The sequence below is a fragment of the Ammospiza nelsoni genome, chromosome 4 (genome assembly GCF_027579445.1).
Source record: "Ammospiza nelsoni isolate bAmmNel1 chromosome 4, bAmmNel1.pri, whole genome shotgun sequence".
Lineage (NCBI taxonomy): Eukaryota > Metazoa > Chordata > Aves > Passeriformes > Passerellidae > Ammospiza > Ammospiza nelsoni.
In genome coordinates, this window is record NC_080636.1 from 23,401,160 (window position 1) to 23,417,095 (window position 15,936).

Consider the following 15,936-nt stretch of genomic DNA (forward strand, 5'->3'; position numbering starts at 1 on the left):
TATGAGCCTGCAGACCCACGGCGTCATTCCAGACTGTGGGAGATATCCTCAGCGTTAAAAATTTTAGTAAAACTGGGCAGCAGCAGCAGAAACGAAACACTCACGCTTTTTGTTACAACTGTGAAACCTGTCACTACACGGCTGAGAGATGTCACCGCGCTAGCTGCCGGCGATCCCCCGCCGTTGCTGAACTCAGCCACGTAGCACCGTACCCAGCAGCGCGGCTCTCACCGCGCAGCTCTGCGGTCCCTCTCACGCAGGTTTCCCAGCCGGCTTGCGGCGCGGAGCGGCCCTCAGCCCTCAGCCGGCCGGGGCGGCACCGCGGGCCCGGGCGGGCAGGGGAAGGGGCGGGGGCGGCGCGGCACCTCCTCCCGGGCTGCGCTTCCCCGGGCGGCCGGGGAGCGGCGCTGTGTCCCCGCGGCGCACGCCCCGCCCGAGCCTCCCCTTCCCGCGGCCGCAGCCCCGCGCCCGCCGCCGGCGGCAGCGAGCGAGCTGAGCCGAGTTGAGCTGAGCCGAGCGAGGTAACGGCCGGCGGGGTCTGGCGGCGGGACCGGGGAGGAGCTTCGCCCTCCCTCCGCTCCCGATAGGGCGCGGAGCTGTTCGCCGCGGTCTCCCGGGGGCGGGAAGCGGGCGGCCCCCGCGACGCGTCCCGTATGGCGGCGGGCCCGGGGGACCCGTCCCCGGCGTTACGGCAGAGGAGTTGCCTGCGGGTGGGAGGGGAGGCAGCGGGGCGGGGGCGGCGCAGCTTGACCGACCGCCCGCCCGCGGCCGCTCTGTGGGCGCGGGTCGTCGCCGGCGAGAAGCGGCCGTGGCAGCGGCAGTGTGGTCGCGGGCGGCCCTTCCGCCGCCGGGCTGGGGCCGCCGCTCGGGCCTGCTCTCCCCGGGGCCTTCGTGCGGCCTCGGCGCTCCCCGCCGCTGTGGTGAGCGCCGCGGTGCCGGCGGCCTGCCCTCCTCCGCCCGTCACCGGATTGCGCGGCCTTCTGCATAATCCCGAGTGCTGCTCTGCCGGCAGCTGGGGCCGCTGAAGGAAGGGTCGGGGCCGGCGAGCCGGTGTGAAGGCTTCGGCCGCCCGCCCCGCAGCGAGCAGTGCGGGGTGCCGGTGAACTTCGTGTCGCGAAGATAAATTCACCCCGTTCAAAATGAAATCAAAGGATTCTGAGTACTCTAAGGGCTTGTTCGTTCTTACGGTCGAGAACCGCTGAAATGTCTTTATCGTGAGATTGTTTGTGACCTTTGTAGCATAATATCCCTCCGTGCTTTGGACAGGATTTGCGGTTTTGCTGGTCAAGTACCATAAGGTCACTGGGACTTTGGAGGAGCCTGGCTTCAAAAGCAAGAAAAAAACCCCACCGTATTTACCAGTACTTCTCTTAACTCATGTTACTGGAAGACTGAGGACAGTGTAACTGTTAAGAGAGCCTTATACGCTGTTTTATACAATGCATTGACAAAGTTTAGTCTGCATCTTAGTCCTGTAGGAGAACCTTACAGTGAAAAGTTGAGAGTAACTTCTTTAGAACTCCAAAAACAGTGAAAGTTTTAGATAACCCGTCTCTAGTTGTGATTTGAGAGCCAAAAGCTGAAATACAAACGGAGAAAATTAAAGAAAGGCAGAAAAAGTTAAGCATGGTATGCGTTTGTAAGGTTGAAAGTTTTAACCCTCATTCTTCCCGGCACAGTCACCCTGGCTGCGACGGGGCTTGCGTGTGTCACATGCTTGCAGCACGTGTGTGCAGTTCGGGTTCCTGTAGACTGTGTGAAGAACTGGTGAGGAAAATTTAACAGCATCAAAGCACGTGTTAAAATCCGGTATTTTATTTTTCAATAAATACAGGGTTTTTCTTACTTTCTCTTGGCTTTTGTTTTGTTTTAGCTATGGAGTTGCTCTCTATTTCTTGTTGCCTTGTTTACATTTTTTTTAAAATCCTCTTCCTCTTTTGTATTAGTGTTAATGCATTTCATCTGGGGAAGCCACTGATATAGAGGGAATATAAAAATGTTACATATGGGGCTTTGGGGGATTTTGGGTCTCAGGTGTTGTGCAGTCTCTTGTCTTTTACTCCTGCCTGTGTACTTTGTAGTCTATGCTAAGTGGCTGACACAGTCAAATTACTATTTCAGGAATGTTTGTAGAGCTAAATTTACATGCAGAACAACTCCATTAAAAAAATAATCCTTGACTTCTAAGAGGTTGCTGCCTTAGTTTTTCTTACAGAGGCTCTGCTACTGTAAGAATGCCAGTAGGGCATTAATTAGCTGTCAGTTATATTGCCTGTCAGAACTGAGTAAGGCTGAGTTTTGAATAGTCTCTGGAAGCATGATGTGGGCAAGTTGCAGCTCCAGGACTTCTGGAGTTCTCCTTCCTCTTTCCAAATACCTCTCTGTGATTTGTAGTGGGGAGTTGGAATAAAATCTTAAGCAGTAGTACTGATGTCAGGTGTGGAATTGCAGAAGCATCAACATTACCACAAGATTCTTCTTTGTTTGAGCCTGTAGCATCACTTCAGATATCGGGCATAGGTCACAGTAACACAGCTGGGCTGTGTGGTTTCTGCACTGGGGACAGCCCAGGTAGCCCAAGAGCTCAGCATCCTGGACGGTCTCCCCTCAAAGCCAAATTTGCCATGGGAAACCCTTTCTTCAGCATGCTTTAGAGGGCTGTGAGCTGTATGGGAGAAGGACATAGAAGGGAAGCTATAAAAGGATCAAATATCTCTAAATGTCCCTAGAAGTGGAAAGACATTTTGCAGATACTCTTTACTATTTTCCACACAAAAAACTCCACAAACTCAAAACCAAAAAAACCCAAGCAACAACTTTCTCCTCCTAAACAAGGAGAATAACTGGTTGTTTTTGTTTGTTTTTTTAGTTTGTCATGCTGCATATCTGCACTCTTCATAATACCAAGGCCATTTGCATTTTTTTCCCCAAATCCTAGTTTTGACCTTCAGCACAAAGCAAAAGGAAGTTCCTTTCAAGCAGGCCTGGTGGTGGAGAACACACTCACAGATGGCTTTCCTCCTCCTACACCACTGCTTTAATCATGTACATCCAGCAGATTTGACTGTACCTCTCTGGGAGTTCTATTTGTGTCCTGAAAGGAAACTGCACAATGTGGGGTTCCGCAGCTTCTGTCACCTGTGAAACACTTGGTGACTTCCACTGCAGGTTGACTTCTCATGACATGGCATGTTCAGAAGAAATGCTTCCTAGGAAACATGGCTCTGTTCTTCCTGCAGGTTGTGTTTGCTTCATAAGCATCTGCTTCAGATGAGTTTGTGCTGGTTTTGTACTCTTGAACTTTGTGTGTAGTTGGATGAAGCTTTTGTTTTGTTCTCAAAGGAATAGTTATTTTTTTGCAGCAGCTTCAAAAGAATCTGTCTGACCTGGGACAGACTTAAAAATCTCAAAAATGGAAAAAAATCCTAGCAGAACAGATTGCATAAAGCAGGTGTGTGTAAGTTAGTTAGGAATTAGACCTATTTGTCAGTGTATTGCACTTTGACAGAACTTGATATGACAAAGGAGTCAAACCTTTGTTTGGATATGACAAACCTTTGTTAAAACTGTGGAACAGGACCTTGGAACAACCAGTAGGAATAACAGAGTGGAAGAAGGAGAGGGTAGGAAAGATCCTTGAAGTGTTTCCAGAAGTACTGTCTTTAGCTGGGTATAGATTTTCACATTCAACAATGAAGTGGCTTATTCCCTTGCTGACTGCTGGCAGAAATGGAAGACAGCAAAAGGCTCCCAAACCATCTTTGCTACTCCTACACTCACTGAGAAAAATCTGCTGGAAGGCATTTCCTGTTTTTTTTCTTTCCTTTTTACCTTCTGGTTTTTAGAGGAGTGGCTTTTGTCCAAAAAAGAAAATCATCTTATTTTGTAAATACTAGAAAACAAAATGAATTGCTGTCAGTTTGATTTCATTGGCTGCTTTTCCTCTTGTGCTTGCATTTAAATACTTAATAGTTTTTCTCCACTCAGGAAACCTCAAAAGTGCAAATGAAAAAATGTGGAAATCACCTTTGTTGAAAGGGTGTTCTGTAAAATAATTGAATGGCTTTTCAGCTTTCCCCCTGGTATGGTTTTTCTGAAGCCACTTTCTTGAGGTGAATAACTTTCTATGTCTGCAATATCTCCTTTGTTTTGTAAATTTGGATTCTCATTTAGTTTGTGCTTAAGTGAAGTGCTTTTTGTGTTTTGATAGCAGTTTTTAATTCTGTGGAGCAGTGGAATGAAGTTAGATGTAAAATCTGAGATGGGTATCTCCATTTCTTGTGAAGAGTATTTCGGCCATCAACTTTTCATGTTAGGATTGTGACAGAATACTTGTTTCTAAATCTTTACCTAATTTAGGTGTACATGTTCAGGTTGGTTTTGGTGTTTTTTGTGTGTTTGGGTTTTTTGTTGTTGATGTTTATTCTTTATTTCATTTTGTTTGGTGGTTTTATTGCTGATTGGGTTTTTTCTAAGTTTGTTTGGAAGCACAAGACTTGTGAGGAGTAAGCTCTAGGCTAATATGTAAACTGGAATTGTCAGACTTTGAGTAGACCTAACATCTTTGGTATGTACACAATGGCTTAGGAGTTGGCAGACGCTTTGATGAACCTAAGTGCAGTTCTTTAGCATTAGTAAGGCTTTACAAATAAGTTGTGTAAGTAACATAATCTTGTTTTGATGTGCCAGATTTTACTTGCCTAATTTCCCACATGGTGGAATGAATCTAGTCTTCACCAGCATGGATATGTAAACCTTTTCAAGATGGTTAAGAATTGTGGCGAAGGACCAAGTGGAATGGCAAGTGAGGAAACTTACATTTATTTCTAGCTAATTCTTCTGCTATGTTATTTCATTACCTGATGTAAGTCAGCTTTTTAAAATAAGAAGTCATCTAAAAACTGAAATCAGGTAGATGTTCTTATCCTTAAGAAAACTTATAGTTGAACTCAGCTTGAAGTGTTGGGTATTTATTTTAAGATATTAGCTGTGCTTAATCTACTCAAACCTATTAAGTGCATTGCTCAGTGTTAAAACTGCTTAAAGTGAGCAAAATACAAATTTTAATTATATTCTGATTATTCCTTTGTCAGGAAGAAGCAGCCACTTCTGCTGACATCTGATTTGTATATTAGAAAGTATGGTTTCCTGACAGAAGAGTGCATTATAGTTTTTAACAGCAGATCTTTATTAAATGTGCAATCAATGGTGGTTTTGGAAAGATGAGAAAGGATCCACCGTGGGGCAACTCAGTGAAGCTAAAGATGTAAGTCCTGTGCTATTGCTATTTTTTATGTATTGCAAATAGGAATTTTTTTTCCAGCCCCAGCTCGTCAGTTTATATGTGCATGTGTTTATTTGGTTTTTTTTTTTAAAAAGCCAGAAGGTTTGTGTGGACATTACATGATAAATATTTTATATAGTTTGAAATTAAGAAATTGTTCTAAAACCCCAAAAGTAAACCAGACTGAAAAGCTGTCACCAGCACCATCCAGCCAAAACCAAATCAACCTCTTTTATATGTATGAAGTTAACTACCTTAAAGTATTCAGAGAAATTTAAAAATATATACAAATTGGGCAGCTTTGTTCATATTGTTTGACTCTTCTGTTGTGTCAAGGCTAGACAACTTCTTCCTTAAAAAATGAAGAGAAGTAATACTGATAAATTATTTTCCATTTGAACTTGGTCACAGTTAAACCAGAAGTGTGTCATGCTGCTTAATGCTTTTAGTAAACATTCAATAGTGGTTAGAAAACTTCTCTGATCTGTTTGCTTAAAAAACAAGGCCTTGTAATGAGCTCGAAAAACTTTACTGCTGATGGTTTCCTAATGCAATCTTTTTGATTCAAAAAGTAGTTTAGTATTTTTCTTCCTCTATTCCATGTGTTCTGCCTGCTCTTGAATACTACCTGTTTGCTTTTCTTATACTTGAGATGTTGTGTGTAATAGAAATTGTAGTCAGAGTATGTTTTTCAGCAGCATGTTCTTACAGGATTGATCATTATAAAAGAGCTAGATTTAAACACTGGCAACACTTAAAGTGTTCTGCTTAAAGTCTATTGCTGCACAATAATGTCAAGGTGCATGAATAACTTTCTCCCTTGCAGGATCTTTCCTTTGTCAGTGAACCTCTTTCACTGAGGAACAATCACATTTTTTACCACAGGCACCATTGTTTAAATTAGGACAACCTTTTCTACTGGCTAGAAGATGAATCAATTAGATACAGAAGTTTGAAAAACAAGACCTGCTGTAACTTTTTTGTGATTGTTGAATACTCCTTCATGACAGTGAAGAATGGTGTAAGGATGGCTAATCAGAGAAGTGAACCAAAAAAAGTGTGATGAAAAAACCAGCTGCAGTTGTCCCAGCTCAGTCTGGCCAATTAGTATTTTCTGTGGTTTCTCCTTTATTTTTGGAAGTCTGCTTCTTCCTTTTCCTGTGTATTGTTTTCCTTGTCCTGCATTTCAGACTTCCTTGACCTTGTTATTGTTTCAGACATCCGTCTGGTTTGTCTCTCTAAAGTCCATATAGACATAATAGAAACTCCTGGGATCTTAGAGTTGTCTGTTTTGCTTCCATAACTTTCTATGACTTGAGAACATAGCAGTCAACATTCTGCTAAATGTTCAATCTCTTGGTTGTTGGAAGAGATTGACGCAGGATAATGGATCAGTGCTGTTTGAATCTGGCACTAATTTGGCCTTGTCATTTGTGTGCCAGTGATCCAGGGAGGGAAGGACTGAGTGAAAGTGGAAGTGCTGCCATTGATTTGTCTGCACATGTTAAATTAATTGGTCATCATTGGCAAAATACCTGTTTTATATAAAAACAGGTATTTTATGGCCTACTCAGTAATTGTTATTGGTAAATAGTGAGTCTTTGCTGTAATTCCAAATTTCTGAGCCTTACTAAGGTTTGCTTCTGAATAATTATTTGTAAAAAATATAAATTAGTTTATTATGATCATCACAAGAACTCAACAGAGCTTTGATACTGAAATAAATAAAAAAGGGAGACCATGCTGTACTTTGTGCTTGTATTTCTATTAATAAATGCTTTCCTTTTCTATACAAGATTAATGCAGTAAGTGCAGTTATTACAGATGCTGTAATGTAACTAGATGTGTTCAAAGGCTTCATGGCAGAAGTGTGGGGGTGGGCAGAAGCCTCTTCTTGCTTTATGGTTTATAGAGTTGTAAAGTGTTTTTAACAATTAAAAAGAAGCTCCATCCAGGCTGAGGCACTTCTGGATATCACTTGGTTCAACCCAGCAATCACATTAAGCAGGAGTGCCTGAAGCATATTACCCAAGCCCTGAAACAGCCTGGTTCAAGCAGGGATGTTTGGTCAGGTTTTGAGAATATGTGAGGTTGCGGACTCCACAACCTCTCTGCCAGTGTTTGAACACTGAGGAATTCCTGTTTTTTCTTAAAATGTCATGGATAGGGGCAAGTCAAGAAAGACTTGAAAGATTTGGTAACATGTTACGTCTTCCAGTACTTTCATAAGAGGAGTAGTTTCTGAATGTTAACTGAATGTAGATGTTCCATAATGTTAACTGTTCCTCAGTAGCAGAGGAATATTTGTGAACTGGCCACCTGGCATTGCAAACTTTACTTTCCTGCATTTCTCTTTTAAGCTACATTCTATTTGTTCTTTCTTCCAGATGCAGATTGCGTGTCTAGTTACCTGGAAAATAAGGCTGCTCTAGCTGTCAGCCATTTGAAAAGCAAAAAGGCAGACATCTAGAAAATGCTTTCCTGTATGCTTATGTATATTTTTAATCTTTTAGCTACTTAAATAGAAGACATGGAAATGTGATTATGTATTTTATTAAAGTTTTTCTGTTTTTTTTTAATTCCAGGTCTGTAACTTCTGTTCAGTCTATCCCAGTTAGGAGAGCTTTTTTTGTGATTTTTAAGCTTGGTGCTGTCAGCCCTGTGTGAACAAACCAGAACAAAAAGCACACTGCATCTTAGAAAACAAAATGCCACGGAAGAGGAAAACTGGTGGGAGTCCTTCTCAGAGGAATGGCAATTCTGACAGAGCTGCTGTTGCTGTATCCCAGGGGGACCCAAGCCACTTAGTGGCACAAGCAATGCGTTATGTCAATAAGGAAGAGCTCCTCAACAGCATGTCAGAGATGTTTTCTGACCTAGATCCTAGTGTGGTTTATATGGTTCTGTCTGAATGTGACTTCAAAGGTAAATAATATACAGCTGACATTACAGTTTTGTTTCATGTGCAGATAGCTCTTAAGTGGTGCAACTCCTGAAAAGTTAGTGTGGGTGTTGCAATCATATTTGTGAGTTTTAACTTTTTGTAAGTAGGTGAGTAATAATGTTTTGAAATTTTACAACCATGTAAGATTCTCCACTTTTAACAGTGTTTCTGTGAGCCTGATAAATGGAGCAGTGTGCTCCATAAATAGAGGTACTGTTTGGAGTGGGTTGTTCTGTGACACAGAGCAGGCACTGGTGGAATTGTGAGGAGAATCTGGTTTTGCCAGTTAGTTTCTGTGCCATATTCTACAAAATGCTTAAGCTGTTTCTGTACTAGGGGTATTTTATGTTCTAGATCACAATTTTTTGATGGTGTGCCATATGTGGTCCTGGCAGCATTTGCTTTTCCTTAAATACTTGAACTGAGCTTTTGTTTTACATTTATTTTGCACTGTTATCTTGTCGTGTTCACTGAGGATTAGTTTCTGCACGATAAATTCTGTTTGCCATGTTTAGTTCTCTGCACCCTTGCTGGAACTAAAGCAGAGAACTGGTTTCTTTCCCTACATTCTGCTGATCTGCATACCCAACTCTCCTGGCAGACTATTTTCATATTTATGCCCAGTCCCTCCCATTCTTCTGTGGTTTTAAAATTCCTCTATATGCAAGGTCATTTGCTTATGATAAAAGTACTGCATGAGGTGCAGGGGAATCAGCCACATATGGAGCATTTTAATCAATTTGCATTCATATGATCAGATGTGATTAACTGAGATTATTGTAAGAATATGTGCAAAGAAAGCAGATTTTGACATTTTTTTGTATGTATGAAAACTAGGTAACGATTAAAAGGACTGTTTTTATTACCTAAATTGTACAGAGTTTAAAATTTAGGAACAAGTGGGAGAGTGCTGTTATAATTGTTGTTCATTTAAAAATTGAATTTGATGGAATTACTGATTCATGCTTCAAACTCTTAATAAGATTCAACCTTTACCATAATGCAGTTTTATCAAAAGCTTATTGGAGAATGCAGTCAACACGTAGAATTCATAGCCTTGTACTGTAAACAGTAGTTTAAAAAGGAAAGGTTACCATATTTGAGTGCTAATAAGTTTTCATACAGTACAGAAGCTGGAAGGATGACAGAGATTTTGCTTAATGAGTGCAGACAGTCATACTTAAATGAGCTTAAAGTTTTTGCTGCACTTTCAGGAAAACAAGCTTAGCTTTAGGGCTCAGATGATGTTTGTGCCTGCTTTTCATTTTGTTCATGTTGATCACTGGCACCCTCTACTCAATTTAGTGGCTTTACAAAGAATTAATGCAGATCCTGGATTTTTCAGGGTATATTAGATAGGACATTTTAAAGTGGGCCATAGTGAATGTACTTTGCATACTTCTAGCTCTTTCATCCTTTGTAGAGTTTTTTGTTCATTTTACACTATTTCAGCTACATGAGATAGATTAGAAATAATTATCCATTTAAACATCCAGCTCTGATATTTTTTCCAGTTAAAATTTGTAATTTTTAGACATATTTCCATAGCAATTTTTAAGTTTATTAGGTTGTTATTTTTCAGTATGTCCGTATTGAATTCTGCCTTTACTTCTAATGAGAAATGAGTCAAGGGAATTTCAGAAGCTATCTTTAAAGGTGAATTACTGAACTGTCTTTTGGTTCTTTAGTTGTAATAAATGCTTCCTCAGGCAAAAAACTGCATGTGCATCAGCTTGGGTTTGTTTAGTTGACCATGCTTTATTCTGTTTATTTCACCCAACAGTAGAAGATGCTATGGATCATCTTCTAGAGCTCTCCACCCATGCCAAAGGAGTAGCATCTTCAAAAACCTTGAGTTTTGATTTAGCAGCATTATCATTACCTCTTGTTAATCAGCAAAGATGTACTGCAAATGAAGGAATGGGGGAAGGTACTGCAGCACATAGTTATTCTGGAGCAGCAATAGAAAAGGTACTGTCACCTGGTGTGCAGCTGACTGGAGAACTGGATTCCCTACTAGAAAATGCCTTTCAGAGTTACAGCTTGAGTGAGGAATTGCCTAATTCTGCAAATGACCAAATAGCACATGAGCACCCTGTGGAACAGGGTGGTCTTAACAAATTTCCTGAGTGGGAAAAACCTGATTCGGTTTGCAATGTCCTACCTTTTCCAGAGCAAGCAGAGACAAATAATGAGGTTTTAGAAAACTTCTGCTGTTCCCAGCCACCAGTGAGTCAGCTGAGCATCCAGACAAGCTCACCATCTGCATCAGACAGTTTTGCAGAGATACTGGAAGATTCTGATATGTTGGAAATACACCAGAATGTTCAACATGCTGTGGCTTCAGAAGTATATAAACTATCAAATGGAGAAATATCGTGTGAAAATTCTGATCAGACACAAAATACTGTTTTGGATCAAAGTAGTGTGAGTGCTGCTTCTTGTGGGTCCTCCCAAAGACCTATGGAACTAGGAGTAGCTGTTTCTGGAGATCCTAATTCAAGGTGCCTGGAACAACATGAAGATGCAGTGACTGCCTTTAGCAGTTACCAGAGTGCTTCTCTTCCAGAGGCGTGTATCTCTCCTGAAACATCCAGTTTCAAAACACAAAAACTTGCAGATGCTCAGCAAATTCAGCAGGGTTATAACTTAAATTTTCCTACACCATCAGCTCAGTCTCAACAACACTGGAATCTCATGGCTCCTGTGTTTTATCCATCCAGTGGAAGTCACAGTTTTGTAATTCCTGTGGCTGCCAATCCAGGGCAGTGGAGACCTATTTCTGACTGTAGAACTTCGGAAAAAGGACCCTTTCTTTCCTCCCCAGTGGTTTCAAATGCCTGGGATGGCAGCTCTTCTCTGAAGGTATGGGGAAATCAAGATAGAAACTCAAAATTGAACTTCCCGCAAGCACAGCAACCACGTGTTTGTCACATGATGAGAAAAAAGATGCAACTAATAGGTCAAGTACTTGTTCTTCTCAGAGGTGTTCCAGGATCAGGAAAATCATATTTGGCAAGGTAGAACATTTATATTGTGAGCTTCTAAAAAACATTGCTTTATCATGTACAGGATTTGGCATAGGCAGAGACAGTTGTAATTAGTAATGTGTAAACCCTAATTGCAAGCTACACAGTACATGCAGTATGATAGGTAATAATAATTGCTGAAAGCAGAGTTGCTTGCAGGTCCTTTCCTAGTGGAAATTGAAATAGGAATGATGAGCTTTAACTTCTATCACTGAGCAAAGGAGTTTGTCAGCAGAGCATCATTGCTGTAGTGTTAGGTCTGCTGTATTCTTACAGCCCCAGTTTATTTGGAGTGTTTTCATCGAATAACACTAATAGAAATATGCCAGCTCTTTACAGGCAGAAATTCCCCTTTCACTGTGTAACTTTTATTGTATAAGTAGTATATGTTAAGCTTCTTGGGGGGAATTTTTGATTCCTTCTCTTACTTTCTGAAAGCCTAGATTGAACTAAGACTCCTTTTGACTGACACCTGAAACATGTGATGCAATTAAGACAGGATATTTGTCAGTGTGAAGGTATGTCACTACATGTCGATGGAAAAATACCTCCCTTGATGTTTTGAAATGAGAGACATGTAGGGAAACTGTATCAGCTCTCTCCCCTAGATAATCCTCAGCCTTTGGAAAAAACAAGGGAGGGAAATTATTATAGATCATATTTGCTTGGAGGTTGATTTTTTTCCTCCTCTTACTTACATTTGCTGCTTCCGTTCCAAATAATTTTAGTTTTGTGCAAGAGTGTAAAAAAAAGTATGTATGGTAGTAGACATTGCAGCTTGGGAGAAGAAGGGGAAAAAGCTGTTTATTTCTTGATCTTTCACAGGAATTTGCTTGAGGATAACCCAGGTGGAATCATTCTTAGTACTGATGATTACTTTTACAAACATGGACAATACCATTATGATCCTGATTGCTTAGGGGAAGCACATGAGTGGAACAGGAAAAGAGGTGAGACATAAATAAGGGATTAGCTTGCTCACACTTCTGAGCTTGTGTGCTGTTTAAAAATCTGCCTGGCTTGTTATGTGACATTTACCCCGTTGTAGAAGTATTTTTTAATATGTGCAGAAAAAGAGTATGAGCACAAACTCAGAAGTCATCTATTTATTGTGTGTTTTGCAATTAAAAATGCCACTGTCTTTGTCAAGAGTATGTTTTGTCCTCAGATTTTATAATGGTATATATTTTGGGTAGTGTCCCATTTCTAGAGATATTACCTACACCATCTCCCAGAACTATTTTCTTCTGAGATGATCCATAATATACATATACAGTATGTAATGAATACACAAATAATACACAGATATCTTCTCCCTCTTGGTTATCTTTTTTTTCTCTTGTACACAAAATTGTTGTCAAATTTAAACTAAATTATAAGAGCAAGACAGAATAAATTATTTTTCCCCATTTCATAATTGGGTGGGGTTTTTTTGACAGTGACCTGTGCTAAACTCACCATAGAACAAGTCTTTTTAAGCTTTTACTTGCTAAATTTGAACCATGATCCCTTTTCTGCTGTCTACTAGTGGAGAAATTAAATATTAAATGTGGGATTCAGCAAGAACTGTGATTGTTCAGACACATTGTAACATGGCTACAGAAACATGGTGCTGTGTCTCAAAGTTAGTGGTTCTATACATTCTATACATTTCATTAATGTGTGCTTAAATTACAATAATTCTTTTGGTTTTTCATATTTTGTACAGTTTACAGAGTGGACTAATCTTAAGACTGTTATAAAGCCAAGAATTTTGTATGCAACAAAGAAGTCCACTTTAAGGTGATCATGTAGTTTTTTTAGTTTAATTTACTGATTGATTAGTCATCTTGATGCATTTTACATCTGCATTTTCATTCCTTGATTATCATACATATGTTAATTCAAAAGCTAATGCCATATCTCAGTAGTTTTTACATGTGAGGGGGGATTTCTGAAATAAAGGGCCTTGAAACAGATCAAGCTATGGCAAGAGTTCTTTACACAGTGGTTAATCATTATGGATTATCTACATAAAAATAGAACAAACTTAGAGAATGAGTATTAATATGTTCACCCTATTGTAATGAAATTAACTGTATTACCTTGTTTTGTACATGTGTATTTTTCAGCCAAAGAAGCGTTTGAAAAGCGAATCTCTCCTATAATAATTGACAACACAAACATACAAGCATGGGAGATGAAGCCTTATGTTGCTTTGGTTAGTATTGCAATTTGACCAATGTGAAAAGAGATTATTGTCTAGCATGGCAACAACGTATGTTTTAAAATGGGAGTGTCTTTCACAGTCTAGCTTCTATTCCACAAGGAAGTCTGGAGTAAAAGTGCCAGTGTTGCATGGACTCATTGCTCAGTGTCATGTGGTGTATGAGCATTAACCTGGCCCAGTCACCAAAAGCCGAAGCCAAGTGCTTTGCTCTTGGGGCCAAAAGTACATGTTGAAGAAATTGGATTTTGTTCCTCTTTTGTATGATCAGTAAAATTGGAAGCTGCTTTAGAAATCAACAGTAATGAATGAGTGATGTCTGATGCTTTGTAAAACTTGAAAACTCAGTTCCATCCTAAATATAGAGGCAAATACCAGTTGGAGGCTGGAGTTACCAAATATTGCTAGCTTGCTTGTAGTTATGCAGATTTACTTAATATTTGTTGTTGAAGTGATCCCACCTTTTCACATAATAGTTTTTAAATGGATATCAACACTTTTAGAGTTGCGAGTGTATTTTGCTATTGATCATTAACCGTGTTGGTAGTTAGAACAACATTATTTTATCAAATTGGTTCTGATTAACTGAAATAATACAGTGCAAAAAAGTATTGTAATATAGGTCTGGGATTTCTCCTTGCCTGTTACAGAAACACAGCAGAGAGTATATATATATATATATATATATATATATATATATATATATATAAAATATACAATATACATATAATTGACAGCTTTTGAGCAGATACCTTGCATATGCTGCATGTGCTAATAGATTAATGAACAGTGAGACTTTGACACACATAATTTTTGTTAATAAAATGCTTATTTTATTATCCTTGCATTTATTAGCAACTGTCAGATTAGCAGTTCTTTTATAAGTTATGTCTTTATTTTGCTGCTTGCTGAAATCAAGATGCAACAAGAGTTCTTGCAGAAGTGCAGTGTTTGGTACAGTGATAAGAATTTTTTCTGAAAACAGGAATGGGGGGAAACAGCACAGTACTTGCAGTGTTTCTCCTGATTAGACTGTAGGCTCATTTTCTGTCATGATGAGACTGAACTATATAGAAACCATTTACTTGCAGCTTGGTCAAGTTTCCCATGTGGCAGGAAGGCTGTCCACAGTAGCTGTGCTAATATAACTCAATTGCTTGTTTTGGAGCTGGTTCACATCTGGTCAGCTCTGAATGTAAGCTGTGCACTTTCCTCTGTCTTGGAGAGGCTGTGTAGAAATGTGTGTGCTGTATCTGGAAAGAGATGATGTTTTGCAGTGTTGTCTCAGAAGACACATCATGGCACATTTAATTTTATGGCAAGAGATACAGAAACGTTTTTTAAAAAATCTCAGTTTATATAAACTGAAGTGCCACACTGAACAAAAATGTTTATTCCAAAGGTTTTATTCCATAGGTATGCAAGCTATGCATATAGTGTGCTTTGTCATAGAAATAAGAAATGGATGATGTGGCATGTTCTGTTTTATATTATATCTCTTTATTCAGGCTCAGCAGTTCAAATACAAAGTAATGTTCCGAGAACCAGACACTTGGTGGAAGTTTAAACCAAAAGAACTGGAAAGGTAAGAATGTAAAGGAAAATAACATACTGGACAGTACGAGCTATGATTGCTGCTTACCTCTTCTTTAGCAGGACTTTATATTACTTAGGGCTGAAATTAGCAAGACATGAACCTTATGTAAGTGAATAATAAAATGTAAGAAAATATAATGAGAAAATTGGCTAGATGCCAGGTTCAAATGTTGTGTGAGCAAAGTGAAGGCCTGTGTCCCTCTGGGGAGGGACTGCAGCTCTTTAATGTCCTTTTTATGGCTTGGATGCTGGGACAGAGTGCACTCTTAGCAGATTCACAGGTGATATGGAACTGAGCAAGAGTAGTTTATTCAACCTTAAGCAGAGATAATTGAAGAAGAATAGTTGTGTTGTTTTCAGCTACCTTTTGAAACATTATAGAGAAGACTAAAAAGAGTTGTGCAGGGATAGGACAAACTAAACATGATCAAGTTGTAACTCCAGATTACATTAAAAAAAAAGCCCAACATTTACTTTAAAGGTGGTTAGGTACTGAAAGAGTTTGCCCATAGAGTTTATAGACTTTCAGTCATTTCGGATATTCAATATCAGCCAAAAAGCTCTGGGCAACCTGATCTAGCTGTACTTCCTCTGAGTAGGAGACTGAAGTATAGGAATTCCAGAGGTCCCTTCCAACAGAAGTTCTTTTCTGATTTTATGGTATCTGTTGTCATCTGAATTTGCATGATTAGCTTAAGGTTGGCTGCTTTTAAAGTGAGGTAAGATAGATTATTTTCCTTTTTAAAATAAAAGTTAAACTTTTTCTTCTGTATTTTCAATTTGTCTTTTACTATCCTTGACAAGATTCACTTGTTCTAGGTGGCACTGCAGCAGAACACAATGCTAATTGGTGCTTAACAGAGTTAGTGAAAATTTC

At 39.8% G+C, this 15,936-nt stretch overlaps 1 protein-coding gene across 1 annotated transcript in view; it reads left to right on the top strand.

The window, feature by feature from the left end:
• Positions 1 to 444: 444 nt before the first annotated feature.
• N4BP2 (NEDD4 binding protein 2) overlaps positions 445 to 15,936 on the top strand; it is a 35,690-nt gene continuing 20,198 nt past the window's right edge. Inside the window, exons 1-8 of the mRNA XM_059470175.1 lie at positions 445 to 521; positions 4,690 to 4,804; positions 5,094 to 5,266; positions 7,870 to 8,209; positions 10,012 to 11,248; positions 12,083 to 12,207; positions 13,369 to 13,457; positions 14,972 to 15,048. Of these exons, the coding sequence (XP_059326158.1) occupies positions 7,993 to 8,209; positions 10,012 to 11,248; positions 12,083 to 12,207; positions 13,369 to 13,457; positions 14,972 to 15,048 (1,745 nt within the window). The 5' untranslated portion in view covers positions 445 to 521; positions 4,690 to 4,804; positions 5,094 to 5,266; positions 7,870 to 7,992. The remainder of the gene's footprint in view (positions 522 to 4,689; positions 4,805 to 5,093; positions 5,267 to 7,869; positions 8,210 to 10,011; positions 11,249 to 12,082; positions 12,208 to 13,368; positions 13,458 to 14,971; positions 15,049 to 15,936) is intronic.